The sequence below is a fragment of the Artibeus jamaicensis genome, unplaced genomic scaffold (assembly GCF_021234435.1).
Source record: "Artibeus jamaicensis isolate MK-2021 breed Jamaican fruit bat unplaced genomic scaffold, CSHL_Jam_final scaffold_369, whole genome shotgun sequence".
NCBI classification, from domain to species: domain Eukaryota; kingdom Metazoa; phylum Chordata; class Mammalia; order Chiroptera; family Phyllostomidae; genus Artibeus; species Artibeus jamaicensis.
In genome coordinates, this window is record NW_026522042.1 from 34,306,545 (window position 1) to 34,331,829 (window position 25,285).

The 25,285-nt window shown below is 55.7% G+C and overlaps 1 protein-coding gene across 2 annotated transcripts in view; it reads right to left on the reverse strand.

Moving 5' to 3' along the window:
* Nucleotides 1-1,466: 1,466 nt before the first annotated feature.
* The window catches only part of NKD2 (NKD inhibitor of WNT signaling pathway 2), a 28,683-nt gene continuing 4,864 nt past the window's right edge, over nucleotides 1,467-25,285 (reverse strand). For both annotated transcript variants that reach the window (XM_037137404.2, XM_037137403.2), the window contains 7 exons: nucleotides 6,187-6,247; nucleotides 5,749-5,864; nucleotides 5,222-5,317; nucleotides 4,427-4,574; nucleotides 4,018-4,102; nucleotides 3,281-3,408; nucleotides 1,467-3,111 (listed from right to left, as the gene is read on the reverse strand). In XM_037137404.2, the coding sequence (XP_036993299.1) occupies nucleotides 2,519-3,111; nucleotides 3,281-3,408; nucleotides 4,018-4,102; nucleotides 4,427-4,574; nucleotides 5,222-5,317; nucleotides 5,749-5,864; nucleotides 6,187-6,247 (1,227 nt within the window). In that variant the 3' untranslated portion in view covers nucleotides 1,467-2,518. The remainder of the gene's footprint in view (nucleotides 3,112-3,280; nucleotides 3,409-4,017; nucleotides 4,103-4,426; nucleotides 4,575-5,221; nucleotides 5,318-5,748; nucleotides 5,865-6,186; nucleotides 6,248-25,285) is intronic.

Consider the following 25,285-nt stretch of genomic DNA (forward strand, 5'->3'; position numbering starts at 1 on the left):
GCTCTGGCTTGTCTGTCTCTTGGCTTTTCTTCACTAACCTCATTCCCTAGGTGAGAGGCAGATGAAGGTGCAGGAGATGGGAGACCAGGAGGTCTTGGGACAGCGTTCACATCTGTCACCACAAGCCAGGACTGCTTCAGAAAAGGGAGTGCCGAACACACATGACTGCCCACTGGATTCCAGCACGGTTATTCGGGCAGTGTCCCTGGAAGTTTCGTCTCTGTGTTGTCTGCCTAGGAACTTAACATGTGGGAACATCTGCACAAGCTTTACTCATGTGCCAGGTGCTGTCTTCATTTCGAAAGTCACAAGGTGCACTCACAACGTGAGCAGACGAGGCGTGTGATCCCTGCCCACCAGAGGTCGCCACTGCCCGTGGGAACTGGTGAGATGGACTTGTGCAGGTGGGCCAGGTGGTGGTTATTTCTGCCTGGATGATATGTTCTCTGCTGCGTGGGTTCACAAGCAGCAGACACACTCAACATCCAGTTTTTAAAACCAGGGTCTAGCGTCGGAGGCTAGCGTTCAGGCCCCAGCCCACCTTCCTGCTAGCCAGTCTGCTAAACGCCTACAGAGAGCTGTGGCAGGGCCGCAGGGGGCTGCTGGAGTTCATTAAATGAGGTTCTCAAATGTGGGACCAGGTGCAACAGCTCCACTCACTGCAGCGTGGACCCAGGTCAGAGGACAGGCGTTTCTGTAAAGACCCCAGTGCTGACGGTGTCACCGTGCAGGATGCACATGAGTGGAGCATCCAGACACTGGCTGAGGGCTGAGGATCCGAAATACCTGGGACTGAGATGCGAGTGCTCCCGCCCCAGGGACCCTGAGAACCCCCAGTTCTCCCTCACCCATGGCCTTGGCTCACAGACACCAGGGACTCAGAAGTCTGAAGAAGCTTTACAGTGGCCAGACAGGGACATGACGGCAAAAGGGAGGAGACAGTTGCAAATAACGCATCAGCTCCTCCGCAGTCTCATCACCGAGAGCCCAGCATCTCTGCGAAACCCGGGTCCGTGCTGCCCCAGCCAGTGGCCTGAAGTGTCTGATTAGCATAAACCCAATTTGGGACTTAGGTTTTGTTTTTTGTAGTAGTAAAGTGGAGGGAAAAAATTATGTCTGGAGTTGGGTATTAATTTTCCTTCCATAAACATCTGTATAAACAGATACACACTCTGTGCAGCATGAGCCCCCACAGGCCAATGCAGATGGATTGACCATACCTATTTAAAAAGCTCACTTTGGCCTTGGCTGGTGTAGTTCAGTGGATTGGGCACCAGCCTGCGAACCAAAAGGTCACCGGTTCAATTCCTGGGTAGGACACATGCCTGGGTTGCAGGTCAGGTCTCCAGTTGAAGGTATGTGAGAGGCAACAGATCATACTGGTATTTCTCTCCCTCCCTTCCCCTCTCTCTAAAAACAAAAAAATAAAATCTTAAAAAAAATAAAAGGCTCATTTAAAAATGGTATGACATATTACAAAATGCGCATTTTTATTATGCCTGGGGGAAAACACCTCAATTACAAGGCGACCACCAATTTGCTCAATTCTTAGAAACAGTTCCGTGAAGGCGAATGCAAAACCACCTGCCCAGACTCTCAAGCTGCCAGAAAGTCCACTTGCTCACCTGCGGTGGAGGGAGGAGCAGCCCCGCCTGCCACGGGGGCCGCTGCCAGCCAGGGTTCTGTGGCCCTCAGACACCATCACTGCCCCTTTCCCAAGGGGGATCCCACCGTTTTTTCTGCTAGCAGACATCACAGAAACTGCCACAAGCACTAAGATGCTCTGTGTGTGAGCCCAGAGGACACACATCCCGCCTCCTGTCCAGCAGACTGAGCGTGTGAGAAACTACCACCCCCTGGCCTTGCTGTCCATGTCTGCGTCCACTTAAGATGATGGTGCCGGCACCAGCCCACCTGTGCTCTCCCTTTGCGCTCATGGCCTCACTTCCAGAATTTATTGACTACTGTTTGGGGAGCACTTCACAGCACCCTCATGGCTGCCCAACTGTTGTGAGCTGTACTCAGTGTGGTGGAGCAGAACTCAGCACCGCACATGCAGCGCACCGAGGAACGGTCACTCCCCAGAACCTGGATGAGTAATACACAAGGGCTGTGACGCTGTACATTCACTGCTGGCTCCGTAACATCAAGGCCTCGCCACTCTGCACATCTCAGTCCAAGGCACGTGGAGTAGGAGGCGTTTCCTTGAGGAAAACTCGGAAGTCACTTGAACCAAGTCCCTTCCAGGCCAGGAGGGCTCACTTCGGAATCATAAATGAAAGATACAATTGTACTCGTCTGTGCTTACATGTGGTTTTATAGGTTACACAGGATCACTTCATAACTGTGAAACGTCAGTGGCATCAAATGTGTTCAACATGTCGTCCACCGAGAGCATGGAGGAAAGGAGAGCAGAGGAAGGGCCTTCTCCGCAGTGTTCACTGGTGCCACCTCAGACGCCCACGCCAGAGACCTGGAGCTGGGCACCTGGTCGGGGCAGCCGGCCAGGGGGTGCACGCTAGGATGGGTGGTGGTGGTGGTAGTGGTGGTGGTGGTGGTGTTCGTGGTGGTGGTGGTGCTCGTGGCGCTGGACCAGGGGCACTGAGTAGGCCTCCCCCACCAGCAGGGGTGGCAGGTCCCGTACCACCTCGTGCTCCATTACCACAGGCTGGCCCAGTGTGGCCTTGAGTGGTGAGTGGCCCTCCCTGCCCTTCTGCCGGTATCTTTTGTGGCCATAGGGCTGTGGCGGGGGCTGCGGTGGAGGCTGTGGGAGGTGGTGGCCGTCCTGGGGGGGCTGGGGCAGGGTGGCTGGTGGGTAGTAGCCGAAGGCCCTCCCGGGCTTGCCTCCACCAGGCACACTCCCACTGGGCACCCCGGGCGGCCTGCCCGAGCCCTTGGGGGACTTGAGGAACTGCTTTTCCTGCCCCTTCAGCCGGGGTTGCATGTCCAGGACCCGGGCAGCGGGCTCACTGGCCAGCAGGACATGGTCAGCCAGCACCTGGGACCTGCGGTTGTGCATGGTGTGTGCATCCGACTCCTGGGAGCGAGACCTGCCTGGGGGGTGTGAAGCTTTGCCCTGGTGCTCCTGCTTGGCCTGTGTTGGTGGGGACCCTGTACACAGGGGACACAGACTGTGAGACCCTCTGTAGGGCCTGGCCACCTTGCCTTGAGGAACCCCACACACACGTGGGCAATGCTGTAGCATAGTTGTTGCAGGAGCCCTGGAGCCCTCAAGCTCCTAAGGGAGTCTCTCACCCAGGGACTGGTCTCTGGTACCTACCAGGTCCAAACTTAGATGTGTAGTTTTCTATTCCAGCCAGGTCCAGGTAGTGGTTTCTCCGCTCAGTGTTCTCATCCACGCAGTACAGCCCCCTCACGGGGCAGGGGTGGGAGTCAGCGTTGGACCTCCTGCATGGGGCACAGGGCAGAAGGGGCCTGACCTCCGCCCCAGGCCAGAGCAGACATTCCTCAGAGAGGAAGGGGACACTAGAGCGGATGGTCAGTGGGCTCTGACCAGCACCCACCGCCCAGAGAGGAGCGTCAGAAAGGGTGAGTGTCCAGGACAGGTGGCCAGCCAGCCCGGGCCCCAGCCACACCTGAGGATCATTGTTGCAAACTGCCTATGGAACCTGCAAGAACTCCTGTCTTCTGGCCCACCTAGGACATCTGGTCGAGCTCTGAGGCAGAGAGTGGGTCACTGATCTGACACCTCCACTGTCCCTGCCACTGCCACAGCCGGCAAGTGGGACCATAGTGTGCAGAATGCCAGACTCACGGTCTCCAGGCTGACTCGCCCTTCAAGCCTCACCCATCTCTCAAGACAGACCCTGGGTGTTCTCGGTTCCAGAATGCCAGGCCATAAGGTGGCACCCTCGCCCCAACGGGAGCCCAGGTGCTCCTCCTGGCAGTCTGCCCTGAGGGAGCAGTCCCGAGGCCTGCAGGAAGCGAGGTGTGGGTGGGCTGCTCCCACCCGAGCAGGGCACACCTGGAGAGCGGAGCCAGGTCCCGGCCCCTTACCTGATATAAGCAGCCAGCCTCCTGTCAGCCGCCCTGGAGTCCTCGGAGAGCTCGCCTTCCGTCCTGCAGCGAGTGGGCTCCCGGTCTGAAAGAAGGAATTGCCTCACCCGTTTGTGCACTCGTTCAGTCGTTCACTGAGCAAATACTGCTGAGCCCCTGCCAGGTGCCAGGCCCTGCTTTCCATGTTCGGGAAACCAGAGATTTTGCCCAGGTGTGTGTGTGTGGGGGGGGGTGGTGCTGAACAGTAGAAACGATGAACAGTAGTCCCCATGGCCTGGTGTGTGGAGATAAGGGCTCTCGGGAAATGCAGAGTGGGGGCGGGGAGTCAGAAGGGGTGTCTGCAAGGAGGCGGTAGGCTGCCATTTAAAGCAGGATCTTCAGGGCATCTGAGAAGACATAGGCCCCTCACCCTGTCCAGCAGGGGGACTCTCCCTCCTCCTGCTGGAAGGCTCGGGGCTGACGGTCAGCTTCACACGGAGGGTCTTACTGCTGCCGGAGGAGTGATTGACTGAGGCGTCGACGACCTCATAGATGGTGTGCATCAGGCTGGACATGTCCTGAGGATGGCACCAGCGTCACGGACACAGGCAGACCAGGCTGGGATCTGCCCACCCCGTGCCACCGCCTCCAGGCTGCCTGCCCGTTTGAGTCCCTCTGCATTCCACACAGACCCTGGCTCAGACAGAATGACCACCATGGCAGCCCTCTTTACTTCAACTTTAGCCCCGCGTGGCACCAAACAGCCTGGGTAAGTAGCCCTGCTGCCCTTGGAATCACATCTCTTAGACCTTTTAAATTTCACACCGAATCTGTCAAAGGACTTCGCAATCAAATAACTACCAACATTTAACTCAAACCCAGTGACACTTATTTTTGTCATCCTATGTGCCTGCTTCCTTTCGAGAGGCACACTGCCCATCCTGGACACACGGCCAGCAGAGGCCAGTGCCGGGGCCACCCCGAGGTCTCTCACCACTGTGCCCAGGGGATCCAGAACCTGGCCATGCAGGGCCGACAGCCTGGGGCCACAGGACTCCCTGGGCTGCCTCGATTGCCTAGATCCACCACCCTGCCCTCACCCTGGGAAGGTCCAGCCTCTCCTCCTACCCCACGGGCTCAGCCTGTCTCCCCATCACAGAGGACATGGCCTGTCTGCTGCCAGCCCCGACCTGGGGACCATCTTCCAAAAACACAAGCACATCACCTCCCGGGTGGCCTTCCCACTGTTGTCGAATCCATAGAGTGTGAAGGTCCACTCCTGGCGGTTGTCCTCCTCCACCGAGACGTCACACTGGAGCGCCTGCAGGACACGTGGGGGCAGAGGCAGGTGGGGTCATCACCCTATGCTGGGACCCCTGAGCCCACCCACTCTTAGGAGAACAGGCCCCCTCATTGCTCCCTCAAGCTCCTGCCCTGGATGAGCTGGGAGACCAATCAATGGTAGACCTCTGTGTCATTCCCGAGGTGCTAGTCCCACAGCTGGGGAGGCCCCCAGATTATTTGGTGCCACATCGGCCAGTTTGAGCTGGATATGCAGTGACCCCTTCCTTGTACACCACCCCTCTCCCAGAGCTTGTGGACATTAGAAGCACAAGCAAGCTTTGCCATGACTCCTCCAACCGGCTGAACCTCAAGCAAACTGTCCAGGCGAGAGACTGTTTTAGGGCCAATGTGTGCCTCTGCATCCCAGCTGCAGACCCCTGTGCACCGTGAGGCAGAGCAAAGACCTACGTCGATGTTCAGGTGCTTCTTGCCCAGGCCTCGAAGGCCCTCGCGGCTTGCTGTTCTCTCAGCCTCATCTGCACTGAAGACCTCTCGACCCTCGGCCTTCTCAGGGGGCAGGGCCACTGGTATGGGAAGGAGAAAGGAGGACCTGTTTTCCCCAGCCCAGCTCGGCCCAAGCAGGTGAGTCGGGGCAGTGGGGATACGCAAAGGTGCATCTGGAAGCCTGTGGTTCTTCCCAGGCCTGCAGCCCTAGCCTGGGACAGCCAGACATAGTCAGCAGTGGCTTCAGAGACGGAGGTGAGGAGGAGGCTGCCTTGGGCTGCTCTGGGTTTGGTGGGGAAGTTCAGGAGCGTGGAGCATGGGCGGTCCATGTCATCAGAGGTTCATCTGTCACATGCCTGGGGTGCAGGGTACAGTCTGTGTGGTCTGGGGAGCAGGACTTACCCTCTAGAGGACACTGGTCCTCCCGGAAAGGTCCCTCTGTGGAGTCACCGCTGAGAAGTTCCTGCAGAGAGAACAGGGACCGTGTGACTGCATGGCTCGGTGGAGCAGGCCGTGAGCACCAGCCTTCAGGGGTGTCACTGCAGAGGTGCCAACCCGTGCACACCCCACGGTGTCATCTGGTTCCATTAGAACCACCTCCAGGGCAACATGTAGCTGCCAGACACAAGAACTGGGTGAGTGATGCCCTGTTGCTGCCAGGGAACGCAGGGGGCTGGGCCCCCGGCTGTGGGGCACTGGTGGTGGGGCAGGGGGAAGGCACCTCCCCCAGAGCAGCCAGATGAGGCTGAGGGGTCGGCTCAGAGAAGCCCTCAGAGCCAATCCCAAAACCAGTCATGGAGAAATGGGATACTTCCAACAGAAACTCTGCAGAACAAAAGCTCACATGATCCTCATAATGAGCCCACAAAAGTGAAGGACACGAGGAGAAGAAATATGAACGGGGTGATCAGGGAAGCACCTTGAACCAGAGGACCCTGCCTGGCAGAGCCTTGTGCCTATACCAGCCACTCACCGCAGGGGCAGGAGGGCTTCCTGGGGACTCTAGGGTGGGCAGGTGCCCTCTGCTTCCCAGACATATCTGTCCTGACTCAACGGCTGCAGGGTGGTGGGGGCCTGGGAGAGGATGGACACAGAGGTGTCTGCATGTGGGCACGAACCCCCAAGGCTACTTGACAGGACAGTCCTCTCGGCCCCACGGCTTTATCCTTCCTCCTGACAGGGAGCCACGGCGTCACTCAAGGCCCCTCATCTTTCTCTTGTCCCCAGGCCTGGAATCCAACGTGAGTACTGCACTAAAGTGCCTGAAAGTTCCTTCTGAAAACAAACTTCCTCCACATATAGCCAACGCTAGAATCTACGGTGTTTACCGGCAAGCTAAATCAGCAGCTACCTCTGAGATGCAGACAGGCTCAAATAAGCGTGGGATGGGGTGGGGGGAGAGCATTTGGGAGAAAAGTAACAATTTCTCATCCCCGTGACGGCTGCTTTCAGTCAAATTCGTCCTGGTTACATAAAAATGCCCTTTAATCTATGCTGTGTTGGCTAAACAAAAAGGCCAAAAGCTTTAATTGCCACGGATAAACCTACCACAGGGATGCTGGCCAACTGTGCGGCCCCTCCCCACTGGGGTGACCTCCTAGGTGCCAAGTCACAGATAACTGGGGCCCTCGAGTGAGATGGGGCACAAGCAGATACCCCACCTTCTGAAGTCCAGCAAGTGCCCACCTCCCACAGAGCCCCGCCCCATCCTGGGGTGCCCCTTACCCACCTATCCTGATCTGAGCACCCTGTGGCGGAGACCCCAGCTCCTGGAGCTTCGCTTTCTCTCTCGCTCCCTTTGCCACCCCCAGAGGATCCCAGCCTCATGCCTATAAAAGTCTGCCTCTCACCCTGACCAGTGTGGCTCAGGGGGTTGGGTGCTGGCCTGCAAACGGAAAGTTCGCAGGTTCTAATCCCAGTGGGGGCATATCCCTGCGCTGTCAGGGGTGGGGGCTGGGGCTGGCGTACAACAGGAAACAGAACGATGTTTCTCTCCCTCTTTCTCCTCCCCTTCCCCTTGCTCTAAAAAATCAATGTAATCTTTAAATTTATTTAAAAGTAAAATCTTTTTTAAAAGATCTTATTTAAAAGTAAATAAAATCAACCCGTGAATGTGTAAATAAGTGGAACACATTGATGTCTCTCTCCCTCTGTCTCTAAACGAATAAATAATAAAACTTAAATACAATCTTTTTTTAAAAAAGAGAAGGAAGGGGAGGAAGAAAGAGAGGGCGAGCCCCAGCTGGTGTGGCTCAGTGGATTGAGTGCGGGCCTGTGAACCAAAGGGTCGCTGGTTCGATTCCCAGTCAGGGCACACACCTGGGTTGTAGGCCAGGTCCCCAGTGGGGGGCACATTGAGAGGCAGCCACACACTGCTGTTTCTCTTCCTCTCTTCCTCCCTTCCCCTCTGTCTAAAAATAAATAAATAAAAATTTTAAAAGAAAGAAAGAGAGGGAGAGGAACATCAGTGTGGGGGAGAAACATCAACCCTTTGCCTCTCACACCCCCCCGACTGGGGATTGAACCCGCAACCCAGGCATGTGCCCTGACTGGGAACCTGCCACCTTTTGCTTTGCAGGCTGGCACCCAACCCACTGAGCCACACCAGCCCAGGCAAAGAAATAAAATCTAAAAAAAAAAAAAAAGTCCGCCTCTCATCCCGATCCGGCCCACCTTCTGCCCAGCCAGGTTTCTGTGGCGGGTCCTGAGCACTGTGCTCCTTACTCCCCTGGCTGGGAGCTCTGCTCCTGCCACAGATCCTGGGGCTCCGTTATCAAGCAAACAGGGTGGGCCTGCCCTACTGATCCCCTGCAGCACAGGGGATTAGGGCGGGGGACAGTGCTCGACGCTCTCCTGGCTTCCTGCTCCCATCCGCAGCTGCCCTGGTGCATTATATATCCGCTCCCCGGCATCTGCTGGCCACGGGGACTGGATTTCAGCCTGAGGCATCCCAATGCTTCATGAACACCCAGGTCCTTCTTTTGCATGTCGGTGTTAGGGGACTTCGACCTTTGCTGTGGGGTCCCCCTCACCTTGCAGGGGCGCTCAGGAAAGACCACTCTGGCCCATCGATGAGCTGCCCCAAGGCTACCATCCGTATCTCCTGCCCAACTCCGTCCTGAACACAGGCCATAGCACGAGACTAAGCTGCTCTTCCTCCCCAGCAAACAGCCCTGTGCTGGAAGGGTCTGTCCCAAGTCCAATGCTGCCCTGGACCTGTCCCTGGAAGGGTACAGGGGTACTATCCCAAGTACCCCTGCTCTTCAGCTTCCACTGTTCACACATTCCTTCAAACTTTGCTGCCTCTGGGATCTTAGCAAACACACTCCCAAGCTGCCAGGGGCCTCTGTTTTCCTTGGAAACCCATGCTCCTGCATACAACAAAGGTGGGAACCTCTGGGAAAGACCTTTGAGGGGAAAAGTGTGGGGGGAGCTGCTTCTTCTTCACCTGATGACTGAGGGAGGCTGAGCACCAGAAAAAGAGACCTTATGAGACATGCTGTGTTTCCAACCAGCAGCCATGGGGACTCATTCAGTTGTTTTGTCCCAGGAAGGACAGGTGTCTCCTCTTTTCAGATAAAACAGATAAAACCTGCGCGTTTCCTTGCAAAGATCTGTGTTAGTTCAGCCCACGGCTCTTTAAAGGAGGTTAGTGCAGAGGTGTTTGGGAGCTGGGTGGGCTTCAATAAACAGAGTCCGAGGCCCTGGCCAGGTACTCGGTTAGAGCATTGTTGGGATACGCCAAGGTTACGGGTTTGACCCCAGGTCAGGGCACGTACAAGAATCAACCAATGAATGCATAAATAAGTGGAGCAACACACTGATGTCTCTCTCTCTCTCTCTCTCTCTCTCTCTCTCTCTCCCTACCTCTCCTTCTAAAAAAATAAGTAACATTTAAAAACAGGATCTGTTGAGGATAGCAGAGCCTGGGGGACAGTGTGATAGTACCCTGGGGCAGCCATGATAAATGGCCACAAACTGGGGGCTTAAACAATAGAAATTCACGCTCTTAGTTCTGAGGCCAGAGTTAGAAAGCCAGGCATCACAGGGCTGCACGGTGTCTGCAGGTCCCAGGGGAAGGTCCTTTTGTCTCCTCCAGCTCCTGGTGGCCCCAGGTGTTCTGGCCTTGTGGCCACGCCTCCAGCTTCTGCTGTGTTGTCATAGGGCCTCTCCCTGCGTATGTCTCTTCTGGGTCGAGTCTCTCAGTGTCTCCCTCTCACGGATACTCACGAGGGCGGTTGGCACCCCACCAGGATGGGATCACATCTGCAGAGACCCTTCTTCACATCAGGCCACAGCCGTAGGTTCCGGGGAGGAGGACAAGGGTCTGTGGGGCCAGTGTTCATTCAGCTCCCACTGTCCAAAGCCGGGCCTGGTCTCCAGGCTGCTACACTGGCCAACAATTCTCAGTCGGCCGCTGAATCGCTCAAGCCTCAGTTTCCTCTTGGTGAAACAAGGAATGGGTTCCGAGGAGGGAGCTGGGGCCCTCCAGGTGCCCACCGTGTGCCAGGAGTGCCCACACGCCACACTGTGGGACCTTCCCCTTAACAGGGAGACCGGTGCTGTAAGGACAAATAAGGTAACGCCACTGGCTCAGACACCGAGCTTGCGGACTGGATTCCTCCTCCTAACCTAAACAGGTCGGTAACAAGGCTGAGGGCCGGAGACGCGCATGCACGCAATTCTTGCTTCAAGAGAGAAATGTGATGGACACACTGCCAGAAACTGCTTTGCTTCTCCAAGTCGACTCTTTGCAGACTCCAACAGGCCTCTCTGGCTTGCGTTCCTGAGAATGTGGTATTCCCCAGGGGCAAATATTTACACTGTCCAGAAAACCAACTCTGTGTGCTCAGTCCCAGGAGAAGGCCCCGCTTCTGTGAAAGGGTCCAGGACGTTAGTGATGAGACACCAGGAGAGTGGGTGCCTGGCACCTGGGCACACACCCCCCACCAGGCAGGAGAGCAGCTCCGGTTCCCATGCTACTCTCGGAACCGCCACTTCCTTTCCATTAAAACAGACTCAGGTGACCCACTCAATGGACCTCAGGACCCTGACAGCTCACAGACGAAAGCCCCAGCACCTCTGGCCTTCTGGAAGTACTGCCCTTCTGAACATGAAGTCGAGACTGCTCCTCGAAGTTCTGGGTAAGTTCTCAGATCCTGTGTCTCCTCCTCCCAGGTGTAGTGCGGGGCAGGGCAGCACTGGACTCCATGTGGACCAGAGTCCAAGCAGTTAAGAAAGAGGTGGGGGAGGGTAGAGAAAAACAGAGAGGGGACAGGGAGGAGGTGACCCGAGCAGGTGTGTTGGTGGCATCTTTCCAGAACTGCTAACAGAACTCACAGGTGCTCCCTCAGTGACTCTGTAGGTTCCTGAGGAGATGACCTTAAGTGCTGGGTGAATATTTAGGACCATGGAGCCTCCAGGGCCTCCGCTCGTGGTCACAGGGGCTATCTAGAAGGTGCTGTTTACCAAGTGTTCCCATGAGGTCAGAAATAAGGTGGACTTCTGGGTATGTTGTCACCTCCAGCAAAGGTGCTCCTGGATTCAGAGCGCCTCTCTAGGTCTGTACCCCTGCTTCCCATCTCCACTTCCTATGGCTGTAAGGGGCACAGGGCGGGGACAAGGGCAGGACTCTGTGCCAGGAACAGCCTAGTGGGGTTTCTGGTCAGCAGGGAAATAGCCTCACCTTGGTTCCCTGCTCTTAACAGGTAACGCCTAAGCAGGTCAAAGAGACAGCTCTAACATATCTCACGGGGAGGCCTTGGGGACAGCTGAGATAAAAGGGCCATTGTCACCACCTCAACTCTGACTTCTGCAGTTAGCACTGCCCAGCCAGCCATGGAACTCTCTAGAAGTAAAAAGCTGCCATGTCGAGAGCTACAGGGCAACCCTGCTCCTCTTTGCAGGTGGCTCAGCACAAGAGTAATCCTGCAAGTGGTGGCAGCCCCAGTGCTGGGTGGTCAGGGAGGAGCTGGGGACCAGGAGCCGCCTTCCCAGCTGTGATGGACTGGGGCATCACGGGCCACATGGGCACGGCAGGCAGGGAAGGGTTCGTGAGGCTCAGAGGAGAGGCCAAGGATACCGGAGAGAGGCCTGGTATGGCTGGGGTCCCTCAGGGGAGATGTCCATCAGGCTTTTGCTGCAGGTGACCAAGGCCATTTCAGGGCAGTTTGGGAGGTGCCTGGGGCTGCATGAGGGTGGAGGGCAGTGTGACATCCAGGCCAGGATGACCTGGGCCCAGGAGGTGCCTGAATCCCCACTGGAGGCCATCATGACACTGGATGTTCTGTGGGGCAGACGGGGGTGAGAGATGGGGGAAGCCCGGGATCGTCGTGCACCAGACAGAACTAGACCATGCAGGATTAGGCGAAGGGCGAGGCTGGGTCCCGAGCAACCCCAAGGGTGGGGACACCCCAAAGGGGGTGAGGAGAAGTATCAGGGTCAGAAGGGTCAAGGGTCTCAGAGAGAACAAGGAGGCGGACAGCACGGCTACAGGTGGGCACCGCGGGAAGAGTCAGGGAGCAAGGGAGGGCAAGTGGGAGGAAGGAGGGGGTAAACTGGGGGGCAGGAGAAGGGAGGGGACTGAAGGCCTGTGCTTGGTGCTCCGCGGGAGCCTCCAGTGGGAGAGGCCCGTCACGAAGCGCTCCAGCAGAGAAACATGGACGTGGAGGTGGGCAGCGCGCAGGTCCAAGGCTGTTTAAATAAAAGAACCCCGTCGTCAGGGCCAGGAATTCGAGGCGAGTTTCCAGACGCCACCAGACTGAAGGCTGTGTGGGAGCACATCTGCCCCCGGGTGTCTAAGGGACCCAGGCTACTTTCAGAGCCTGTTGTAAGTAAGAAACGCTTTGTGAGGGGGTGGAGGCTGCTTTATGCTGCTTGCCTGCCAGCGGATGGAATTTGACTTCAAGGTGATCCGCCAGCGTCTGTCTGGAAACACCACGGCAGCTTTGAAGTGGAAGTCTCGGTTTCAACGGCTAAACAGTTTCAGATGTGACAATGTAGTTTTATGAGCTTAATAATTCCGACACATGTGCGGCTGAGGCCCATGGTGGGTCCCATTCAAGGGGCCGCTGTAACTGTTATTCTGAACTTCTGATTTTAAAGCGAAGGATTAGGGACGATGAAACCCAGCATCCACGGGCAGGGGGCCATGCAAACAGGCCTCTCAATGAGCTGCAGATGGTTTTAGTTTCTTTCTTTCAAAATTAAAACAGAGCTTCAAGATCTGAGAGGGGCGTTTCTAGATTCTGCCCATCGGTAATCCTGGGTTAGGACTGTTTAATCAGGCTTTGTAATAACCAAATTTGGAATTTACATTTAGAGACTCAGTCATTTGGGATCAAAGGGTCTCCTAAAATAAACATGTGTCTCCTCACATGACAGCGGTAACACACATCCTGGATGAAGTCTCTGTCTTCTTCTTATCCCTGTCCCACTTCTCAGAGTTTTGCTCCTTTTAGTAAGACAAGATGTCTGCCACACCCCACTTACCCTGGTCTATGGAGATTTATTCGTTGGTACTCACCCTAAAAAACACCCTGACCACAGAGAGGGTTCCCAAGGGCCCTGCACTTAGACCACGCTGGGGAATGACTGCCAAGCCCATGCTAAGGACGACTGAGGACACATGCCATGGGACAGGCACATCCACTGGTGACACATGGGGACAAGAGTGTCCACCGATGACACACACCGTCAGGGATCCAGCCCGGTGGCCAGCCCCGTAAACACATGCAGGGACAACACTATCATTAGTAGGTCAGTGAGGGGCTGGCTTTAACAGCCTGGTGGCCGGGATTCTATTTCTCCCACACTTGGGCAGAGGGACTCATGCTACCCACATTAACTGATGCGCTGGGGAGAGGAGCTGTAAGATCCCCCGACCCCAAGCCCCAGGCTGGTGACTGGGACCAGGATCCGCACCCTCCCAGAGTCTCCACTAGACTCAGGTATAGCTGAGGGTGAGCAGGCTTGCGGAGTGGGGGAGGGAAAGTTTCAGTGCAGACACTCAATGTACTAAAAGACACTAAGTGAACGGACACACGTGCGTATCTAGTCTATGAATACATATGGACGTCCATGGGTAACACAGACCATATGTTTACACTATGTGTGCATACACACCATTTTCACCCTTGATAATTGAGAAGTGACCATAAAGTACCCCAACAAACCTCAGGGAGTTCCAGTCTCGGCATCCCGGAATTTTGCTTTCAGCTCAACACTAAATGCTACAGGGTCACCCTGCAGCCACTCAGCACACCTCCTTCTCTGCCCCCAGTTCTGCTGCTCCTGTTTTTGTCTTCAGAGTCAATGACACAGTGTTTTGCAGGAAAAGGAAAGTCGAGAGTGATTGATCTTCCAAATGTGGCTGCTGTCCTCTGAGCATACTAACTGCAGGTCAGGAAGCACACACGACAGAAACAAGAGCCACGTCTCAGCACCCCCGAGCCCTTCCTACTCTCAGCCACCCCCATGCAGACGAGGTCCGCGCCACTGGGTTTCAACTGCAGAATTCACCTTCCCCCAGCCCGCAGTCTTCCACGGGAAAACCCACTGGACTTTTCCTTTTCTTTCATTAGTATGAAAGCCTCATGTTTCTGATTTTGAAGGAAGATTATTACAAAGCTGGAAAGGAAATGTAGGCATTTAAAGCGTTTAACTTAGCAGGCAGGCACTACACGTTGCCTACTGCGCATGTCAGGGCCCTGGGCAGATGTGGCCAGACTGGACACGTGGAAGGCTACTCTCTCGCTACAGCACCAGGACCCCAGGCTGAGCTGCTCTGGGAAAAGTAATGAGCATGTTTTCTTCTTCAGAAAGCACCTCTGCAGCATCATGTGGAAACACACCCTGCACACAACACGGACAACGTAATAACCTCAGCCCGGCTCTGTTGTTGTTGGCTGAGGCTCCGGAGATCAAAGGAAGGAGGCCCGGCCCAAGGCGCACCCTCCCTCAGCTCTGGTATCTGGCAGCAGGGTCTTAAAGGAGCAGAGACAAACCTAGGCTACTTTTATGAACACCAACCAAAATCTACCCTGAAAGTTTAGTTGAGACCCTCCATGGGAAAGATAAAGTGTTAGGAGGAAACCTGACCACATGTGTGGTAAGAGACGATCTTGTCCTGAATCCAGGCAGCTGCAAGGTTTGGGAAATTGGGGGCAGGGCCCAGGATGAGCCCTGGCAGCGCTTCTGGGGGGTGTTCCCAACACTACTGAGCAAGAGAGACGGCCCAGCGCGGGCTTCTTTGGATGAAGACAGGTTTGGCACCATGAGGTGTGAAGGCGGCCGGCCTGCAGAGGACCATTGTCTGGACACTCAGGTGGCATCCTGGTCACGCGGTCCTTTGACTAACCCGACACTTGCCGAGACTTGCTGAGACTTGCTGAGACTTGCCGAGACTTGCCGAGACTTGCTGAGACTTGCCTGCTGGGGCTCTGAGCCCTCCAGACAAGCCATGACTGATGTGGTCAATACCCACTGCCCCCACCTGCTGACCCTGCAAATCCTAAAAGCAGGCCCTGTGTTCCCTCTGTCCTTGCATCCAGAGCAGGTTCCTTCTCCATCTGGGCCATGTTCTCTCCACGACAAGCCAAAAGGAAGGGGAACTAAGGGGGGCCTGAACACCAGGCCCAGCACCTTCTAAGCAGCTTCCCCTCAACGCGGCCAGAAGCCCAGCACCACCCTGAGCCTCCTGGGTAGCATGGGACAGCCCCAGTGGAGGGGCCCAACCCTGAGCCAGGCTGGGGCAGGTCCTCCTGGCCACAGGCTGGGAGCAGCAGGACCACCATGGTGTTCCAGCTGAGGGCTTTTCCCTGCTCACCTCAGGGCAAGGTGACCATAGCGTCACCATCTCGACACGAGGACCACAGATATGGTTGATTTGCCACCCCAACCACTCCCCAAGCTCCTGAAGAAAGCAGAGCTGGCCTCTGCTTAAAATACATCTCAGGCCTCTGGGGTAGCCTCTTGGGACAGCCATACACACCGCATTTCCTGAGGGCTAAAAACAGTTTTGTTTTAAAGAAAACCTAAACCACTTTAAACAAATCAATGGAAAGAGAGAAAGGGCAAGTTGCCCTCCTTTTTGGCTCCAGCCAACTTTTCCGAAGCTGGGAAGACAGGGTCTGGGAACCCCGAGAATGCTGACTCGGTGGGTTTGGGGCACAAGGGCCACCCGGCCCTTCTCCCAGCAGCTGCAACTTCTCACAGACAAAGTGCCCAGCCCCCCTCCCCCCCGGGGTGCAGGGATGTCCAGAAGGCACCCACACTGACATTTAGTGCATTCAGCGTAGCTGCTTCTGGGAGGTAGGCTTGGGATGTAGGTCCTGGTTATTCTCTCCACCCCCAGGTTTCACCACAGCTCCCTGCACACAGAGCCTCGGTGGCAAATGTGGCAAAGCCCAGACAGCACCCTGCCCCGCCCTGTCCTATCTGCTCCTCAAGCCTGGAGCAGCAGGACAGCTGTCCTGACCCTGATTCCTATTAGACCTTCTGTCCCTGCCACGTCCCCACAGCCGTGCAGCCTCCACCCCCACCTGGCTCCTCATGCTCCCTTGCTTTAGTTCTCCAGGCCCCAAGGGGCACCTGTGCTGTCACCCGCCGTCTGACTCCCCCACAGTCTGTGAGCAATAGTGCCTGCTGTGAGCTTCGTGACTGGAGCAGGCAGGGAAGCCTGCTGGTCAGAGCACGGGCTGTGGCGGGTGGGGGCTGCCTGGGCTGGGTTGCTGGCTGCACACCTCCGTGCAGTGTGCCTTTGGGCAAAGGGCTCAACCCCACGGAGCCTTGGTTTCCTTTCTGTGAAAGGGGAAATGACTGTTATAAAGGGTAACTAGTGATTGTGCTGAGTGCTGTGAACTCATTACACTCGAGTTAATGAGAGGAGACCTGTGGGTGTCACCTCAGGTATGCCAGGTACGCACAGAGCTTCAGCGGGTGGGAGGTTGGTGGGAACACGCTGAGAGGCCAGCTGACCATGGAAGGTTGGACCATCCAGGTCCCCAGACAAGAGGGAAGGGTGTGCCAAAGGCCACCAGGATTGGTGCCCCACCTCTAGGGAGGTCCTCCTTGAGCACTAGGATTAGGTAGGTTTTTTGTTTTTGTTTTTTGTTGTTGTTTTGTTTTCAGAAGACAGACTGGACCTGGGCCTCACCTACCCCTGAGCTTATGCAACAGGCTGTGTCCCAAAGGGCTGTCCACTTAAGACCTGAGATACTCAAGTTTACAGGGAGGACGAACCCTGGGGAGGTCCTGCCACTGCGGACTGACTGCCCAGGACCAAGGCGGGCAGCCCGTGTCGGTGAGCACTGCCGGCAGGAGGGGCCTGCCCCTGGAGTGAGCCGCTCAGACCCGGCCTGCTGACGGCTCTGCCACAGCAGCGCTCCAAAACCGAGCCCACCAAGGCGCTGCAAGGGTTGTGAGAAAATAATATACAGTTTGAATTTTTGTATTAAAATATGCCATTTTTGTGGGGTTCTTTTGTGCCTCTGATTTTAGAGCTCAAAACTTGTTACAATTTCCTTGGGAGACACTGCAGGACAGAAGGAAGTCCCTCCCCTCCGGCTGCTGAGGGCTGGCCGTCGTCATGAGCAAATTCCAGCTGGCACAAAGGACAGGATCGAACAGACACAATTTGTTTCATTCTGGTATGAAAAGGCTGCCAGCGGTGCCTGCCCCATACCCACTGACATGAAAATGGGCACGGAACTCACAGGCCCGCAGTAACGTAGTTCGTGGGGAGGCAGATGGTGTCCCTGCAAGGTCTGCACTCCATTACACTCAGGCCTCTCAAAGGAGAGGCAGCCCAGCAGGGTGGTCATCTCAAAGAGGTGGGCAGCCCAGAGAGGTGGGCAGCTCAGCAAGGCTGGCAGTCCCCAGAGAGGCAGCCCTGACCGAAGCCAAAGCTGTGTTCTGTTTTGTTCCAGGACTGCATGATGAACTTCACCCAAATGGGTGACTGTTACACACTTGGTGAGACAGCCAGTTTGTGGGTGAGACTGTTCTCATGTCATGTGGAAATTAAATGGCTGTCCCTCCTATTTAAGGAGAATGATCCCAAGTGCTAGGCATCGTGGCAGCTTTTGCCTGCTGGACAAATTAGGCAGAACTGAGCCTGTGAAGGTCCCGCAGCCTCTCTGGGGAACAGCTGACCCCAGGTCTGTAGGCGCCAGCCCAGTACTATAAAGAGAAATGAGAGGGGGCTGTAGAGAGTGCCAGGCAGCCATCCTAAAAGGCTTTTGGGGAGGGACGTGTGAGCAGACACCTGGAGGCAGGAGGCAGTGAGCCAAGCTGTGAGGGACAGGCCTCTCTGCAGAGGGGCAGCACGTGCAAAGGCACTGGGGCAGGACCAGCAAGGAGGCCAGAGCAGAGTGGGCATTCTCTGGGTAGGGGCAGGGGCAAGACACAGGGTAAGGGGTGTCAGCCTCCTGGGCTTTCATTCTGAGGAGGTGCTGGCATTGGCTGGCCTTGTGCTCGGAACACCCACTTGGCTCACAGAGATGGAGGGGAGAAGTAATTGAGAGGCCAAGTGGACAGATTTCCAGAGGAACGGGACCTGGGTGTGACAGAGGACAAAGGACCACTTTGCTGAGCTGGAGGAGCTGGCCAGTTACATCGTGTCCTGCCTTATTCCCACAGGGCGCAGGCGGCTTCCTCCCACCTCAACTGCACTATGAAGAGGAAAACCACAAGGCAGTAAGTCTCCTAAACATTTGGGGGCCCTACTGTGTGTGCAGTGATGTGTAGCCTGGTTCAGCATCAGCCTGGGCCAGGGGGCTGCCTCAGTCTAAAGTGGATCCCTGAGGTGCTCCTTCTCAAGGTAGAGAATTCCACATGCTGACATCAGCCCTAAGCTAGTTAAAAGTTGTTCCAAATGCAGAGACAACCACGCCCACGACCCTGTTTCTAAAAGGTCCAGCTGTGGAGCTGAGCTGGGCTGCCGTGAGGGGCCCGCCCTGCCAGCTGCCCCCCCTTCCAGGCCGGGCTACTGAAGAATCACAGAGCTGACCCAGATGGGGACCGAATGGTGATGTGCAGCAAATGGCCCTGGAGTTCACCGTGGCTGAAACGGAACTCGTCATTACACCAGAGGTCGGTCCGCAATCATGGCTGAGCAACTTCCATTTTTACAAGCACAGAGCTCAGATCTGGACACAGTCATAAATCAACAAATGTGAAAATGGAGCAGCATTAACAGTTGTTCAACGTGGACACTGAAGGGTGACCTCAAAATAAGGATTTAAGGCTTATTTTAACACTAATGTGAAGACCACACCCAGGTGGACAGAAGAGCTTTGCCAAATGAAGTAGAAGACGGCAGGTGTTCTGACGCTACATTTTCGTGGGCAACGTACTGGGCTGAACAGTACCCCCAAATCCACATCCACACAGAACCTCAGAACGTGACTATGTTTGAAAGTATTTGCAGATGTGATTAGTGAAGAGGAGGTCATACTGGAGAACGGTCAGCCCTGACCCAATGATTAGCGCCCTCGTGAGAGGAGGACACAGACACACATGGGCAGGAGGCCAGGTGAAAATGGAGGCAGGGCCTGGAGCCGTTCGGCCAGAAGCCCAGGGGGACCTGGAGCTCCCAGCAGTTGGAAGAGACAAGAAAGGACTCTCCGCGGGAGTCTGCAGAGCCCGCAGCCCTGCTGACAGCTGGGTCTCAGACTTCTGGCTTCTCTAGAGTCATGAGAGAATAAACGTCTGTGGACTTAGGCCACCAGTTTGCTAAACTTTGTCACAGCAGCCCCAGGACACCAACATGGGTAGGTTCAGGCTGCATTTTCATTATTTATAATATTTAACCCTCAGGTCCTCCCAGCACATGCTCGCACTGGTTGGCTATAAAAGCCCAATGATCCCTGAATGACCTACCATCAGACGTCGCTGCTGACAAGACTATGTATCTGCCTTCCTTCAGGAAGGATTACCCAGTCTGGTGGGATCTGGGGTGGGGTCGGCCCCAAACTTCTCCTGAGCATTCAGGGACCCTATGGCCCTCTGGGGTTTAGGACACACTCGTGGACATCGGGCACTGATGGACATCAGGGACTGGCTGGGAATGCTTGTCCTCCTCGGGGAGCTGGACCTCAGAGAAGCAGATGTCCCTGCAGACCACGAGGATGGGAACACATCCCAGATGGTCTGGGTCTGCTGGGCTTCCAGACAGGAAGAAAGGAGGAGGGGGAGAGAAGGAGGAGCGGAGGAGGTGAGGAGGAGGGGGGAGAAGGGGGAGGGGGAAGAACACAATGCCCAACTCCTGGGAAGAGTAAGTGGGGCAGGGGCAAGCCCGGCCTCTGCCTCACCGTGAGCCGTGTCCAGCAGGCAGACGGCTTGGCGGCACGGCCTGCATGAGGGCGTCCAGCCCAGCCCCGCCCTCGCAGAGGTTCTTTGTCTGTCGCAGGGAAAGGAAATGAGCACTCAAAGAGGGAGGAGTGTTTCAAGGCATTTTCTTCTCCAGATGAGAACAGGGGAACACTTTCTTACAAGAGCAAAAGTGGGGATAGTTGAACCACAGAAAAATATCCACCCTTCCTTCTTCCAACCAAAACAACCCGAAGGAGTTACAGGAATTGGCTCTGAAAACAGGAAACAGAAAATTCAGCTCACAGTTCTCCCCAGCGCCACCTCCCCTGGAACCCTTCCGGGGGACCTACGGGTGGCGGTAGGAGATGCTTATGGAGGAAGAGTGATGCCCTGAGACCTTCCTAAAGCCAGGGTGCAGGCGGCCACCTGGCTAGGACATGGGGGGCTCCGGTGGTAAGGGGCACCGGTCCGCGACAGGTTGGAGGAAGAGGCCCAGACACCCCTTGGATCTGCTCTCCCAAATGACAGGCCCCAGGTCAGGAGAGAGCAGCACCACAGAAAAAGGAAAACCCTCTTACAATGGAGTGAACGATTTGGAGAGACCAACTCAGGATGGACAAACAGCATTCCCAGCCCTATGTGCCTGGGGGACTCAGGAAACGTGAGGGGGCCGTAGGAGGGTGTACAGCAATGCAGAGCCGGCGTCCAGCAAAATACACTCGGTTTAGAAAGTAAAACAAGAGGAAAAGGTGCCCAGGGACCGAGGCTGAGAGTGGCTGCGTCTCCACTCATCCTCGTGGACAGGCCAGCAGCCGGCAGAGACAGTGAGGAGAGCAAGGTGCGGGAGAAGGTTGCTGAGGAAACCTCGTGGCCTGATAAGGGCTGCACCGTGCCCCACCCCCCATTCATTTGTGGAAGTACTGCCCCCAGAGCTGGTGGATGTGACCTTATTTGGGGTCAGGATCACTGCAGATGTTTTTGGTAATGTTAGGGTGGTGCCACTATGACCTGAGTCCTGACAAAAAGAACATCACATGAAAAGAAAGACACACAGAGGGAGGACCACGTGAGGGCGTGGGTAGGGGACGGTCTTCGGTCCCAGGAGGGAGGCCTCAGGGGAAACCATCTTGATCTCAGACTTCTGGCCTCTAAGACAGAGGCGATACATTCCTGCTGCTGAACCAGCCCCCATCTGTAGTGGTGGTTACAGCTGCCCCAGGAAACCCATGCCCGAGGCCACCAAGGCCCACCCTCTCCCACATGGGGGTGGCGAGGGGCACCTTCTCTACTTCTCACACCAGGTGGGTTTTCTGCAGTAACGCTGTCAGCTCCTCACTCCACACGTGTAGAATCACCAAAAAAGCACCCTGCTGGGTGGAACATCAGGGGCCAGGAGGCTGTCCCCACGTGAGGCAGGGAGCAGACCCTGCCTGCACACTCCTCTCTGCTCTCCTGGAAGCTCAGCATTAACCCGACAGCATGAAGGGTGTTTTACCTGTCCTACCTCCCAGCTCTCCTCACAGGCAAAGGGGATGAAACTGCAGTGGGTTCAGACCAGGTGGCCATGACAACCCCGTGAGACTGTGGTGGGGACTTGCATGGCCAAGGAGAGGAGCCTAAGGCAGGGGTGTGGCAGGCTGCCCCTGGACAGCCATTTGCCTGCAGTTCCCCAGAAAGCAGCTCTGCAGGGGCCTGGGGTCTGTCCCCGCTGGGCCTGCCTACAGGCTGCCTCGGGCCTCAGAGGCTGCCCTGAGAACTTCTGGGGGCAACACCAGCCTTTCCTTCCAAATCCAGACACTTTCTGAGGCAGGTGCCCACCAGGGAGAGGTTCCACTTCACACCTGCAGGAATACTGAGGCTGATGACATCACAGCGACTCAGCCAGTGGGTTTCCTCATATCCCGTCTATTGGACAACTCACTTCAGGAGAGGAACTGCCCAGGTCAGGCCCAAACAGCTGTTTCCATAAACCAAGCCTCTGCTAGTTCAAAGATGGTGGCGCAGGCTTCCTTTCTCGGGAAGAGGAGGTCAGGGCTGCATGACCCCATGTCCCCCACACCTGCTCTGTGCACCTGCCCACACAGCACGACACTCCTCCGTGAGGAGGATGACCCCGCAGGTACAGCTCACTGATCCTGGTGCGAATGCAAGCCTCATGCCCTCCAGCCCAGAAGCACTTGGTGCCGGAGCTCAAGAAGGTCGGGATGGAGCCTGACATTGGTGATTACTGACACGTGTGGGCTGCTATCCAATAGCCACCCTCTCAGCCCTCCTGCTCGGCAGCGCCAGAGCCAGTTCCCACTCCAGACTCCTCACATCTGTCACTTCCACTTCCTCATAGGGCTCCCAGCAGAAGCACACGGCCTGTGAGCCATGGATGACAAGCTGTGACCTTGAGACACGAAGGTGAGCAGTAGCACCAGGCCTGGGGATGGGTGTGGGTGGCTGAGTGGCCGCACAGGCCACCTTTCACTAACAACAGTCATATAAGGGAAATCCCAGGAGGGCGAGCCTGCCACATCTAAAATGACCATGGCACAGGGTTCCCAGTTGTTATCTTCGACAATCTGGTGGGGCAGCCGGGTTGGTGCCCGTTGGCCATACAGAATAGGGTAGAGGACAGGGGATATAGGCCTTGACCTCTCACCTCCTGAGGAAAAAAGCGACCAAACCCTTGACCCCAGCCTAGACAGACAGGATGGAGAGTGACAGGGCAGTGCCATCCAATTCCCACACCCAGGGAAGGTCCGTGGCCTGGCACAGCCAGGGATGTGCTGCCCCATTCCCGCCAAGTCAGGATAAGTAATGGTGCTGGAAACAGCCTAAGTGCCCATCAGTAAACGAGTGGATCAAAAACTATGGGACATTTAAACAAGGAAATACTATGCAGCAGAAAGAAAGAAGGAGCTCCTACCTTTTACAACGGCATGGATGGAACTGAAGAATATTATGCTGAGTGAAATAAGCCAGGGGGTGAAAGACAAATACCATAGGATCTCATCTATAAGAGGAATCTAATGAACAAAATTAACGAGCAAAATAGAAACAGAGGCATGGAAACATGGAACATACTGACAGCAGCCAGAGGGGAGGGGGGAGGGGGAGGGGGATAATGGTGGAGAGAAGGGGAAGGGACTCATCAAAGAACATGTGTGGATGACCCACGGACATGGACAACGGTGTGGGAATTCACTGTGGGAGTGGGGCTGAGCTGAGTGGAACAGGGCAAAGGGGGAAAATTGGGACAACTATAATAGAATAACAGCAAAAACATTTTTTCAAAAAGAAAGATGATTATAAAATTGAGTTCATCAGTCACTTTGCTGTTCACGTGAGAGATTAGTCTGTTCCTTGCCAGCACAGCAGGGTCATGGTGCTTAGGAAGATGATCCAGGAGGCTAGGTGTCCTGTGTGCATGGTGGGGTCACAGTGCCCAGGACAGAGCAGTCACTGATAGCCTGCATTCGTCACCCCAAGCTCACCTCAGACCCCTCAGTGTTAGAGTCAGAAGGACCAGGCTCACTCCTCACCAGGGCTCTGTCCAGTTCACATGGGTTTCTGGGCCAGGGTCGGTGCCAGGAGCTGCTGCCTGGTCACCCCAGTGGCGCTATGGCTTCCCTGCACCAGCAGCAGCCCTCCCCCCACGCTCAGGAGTTTACACATCTTGATCGGTGCTCTCACCCCCTTTGAAAGTCAGCTGTTTGGCCAGAATGCTGCCAGGGCTGAGCGCTGCTTTCTGAAGACTGCAAAGTAGCACGGGTTTTTATGAAAAAGATAAGGTGTAAGCTCTTCAACAGCAAACACCCTCAAAGTTATTCAAATGACAGCCACAGTGAAAATGTAGGAGAGATAGTGACAGAAGTGAATTGGAAGCAGCATGGTGTTTTCTCGTGGTGGCTAATCATCGCCTCCCTGATGAAGGCAGTGTCACTTTGGGTCTGTTCTTTCCCTTTCGGACCGCTGAAATCTCAGCTCATTCAGCAGCCACACGGGCTGTTTGTGCCTGAGGAAGCTGCCACAGAGCTCTTGTGCAGTCTGTGTTCCTATGTCCCTATGCAGCCAGAGTTCATTTGCTCTGTCCATGAAATCCCCGACTCCAAACTGCAGCGATGCTCCTCGTACTTCCTGAACTTTCCATCTAAGCCCTGTTCTTGTCTGCATGTGGGGCCTGAGTGCCCCTGTGGATATGGAGGGTCAACATCCTCTGAAGCCACTGCACCATGAGAACACGTTTGCATGTCCAGGTGCTGTGTCCCTTGGGCAGGCCAGTAGCATGTGCTGTGTTTCCAATAGCTCTCTGGGAGCTTCTCCCAAAACCATCGTGTCAGGAAAAGTGCCTTTGCTGACTCCTGTCCTGGCATGGGGGAGAGGCTCTGCAGCCGGCCTCTGGCCCCACTGTGGCCATCACAGACCTGCTGGCCTATCCCCAAGGCCAGAGTCCCAGCTTAGTCTCACCTCACGGACATCAGAGTCCTTGACACACATCATGAGGGTGCCCACACCTGAGCTAATGAGAGGTGGGCACACACACTGACCCTGGCTGGCTGAACTACCATCCGCAGCAGCCCCTCCAGGGGCACCTGGTTAGGGCAGGTGCAGGTACACAGCATCCAGCCATCCATACTTCCCTCATCCCCTACCGAGTGTCTGATGCTGTTGGCTGCATGCCTACAGATGGTCCCAGCACCTCCTGCAATCCCCACCCACACAGGGGACAGCCAGGTGAGTACGGTGGATCCTCCCCTCTTAGAGAGTCCCGCCTGCAGACAGCACCTGTCCACGTCTGCAGGTGAGGAAAGGATGGCAACTTTAGCTGTGTACTCTGGAAACACACTCAGAGCAGCAAGCTCCCTCATATGGGTCCTTGGGTCAGTCCTATAACCCCTTTCTAGGAGGTATTACTCACAGAGTAGCCTGGTGGCTCCTCAGGTGTGAACTGGTTGGGACCACTTGGTTCATCCTTAGGTACAGTGGCGTCTGGGAGAGCCATTTGCAACTTCAGAAGCATGGGTGGGCGTGAGGGGCTGATGCAGCTGACCTGGGGAAGAGCCCCTGGTGCTTGGTAAGGCCTGGACCCCCCGGACCGTTGTCAGTGTTCCCACATCCACATGTGCCTTCTGTGCATATTTGGCTTCTGTGCATATTTGTGCCGGCCTCACTGCACAGTAGGGCCAGGTGTGAGGGCAGG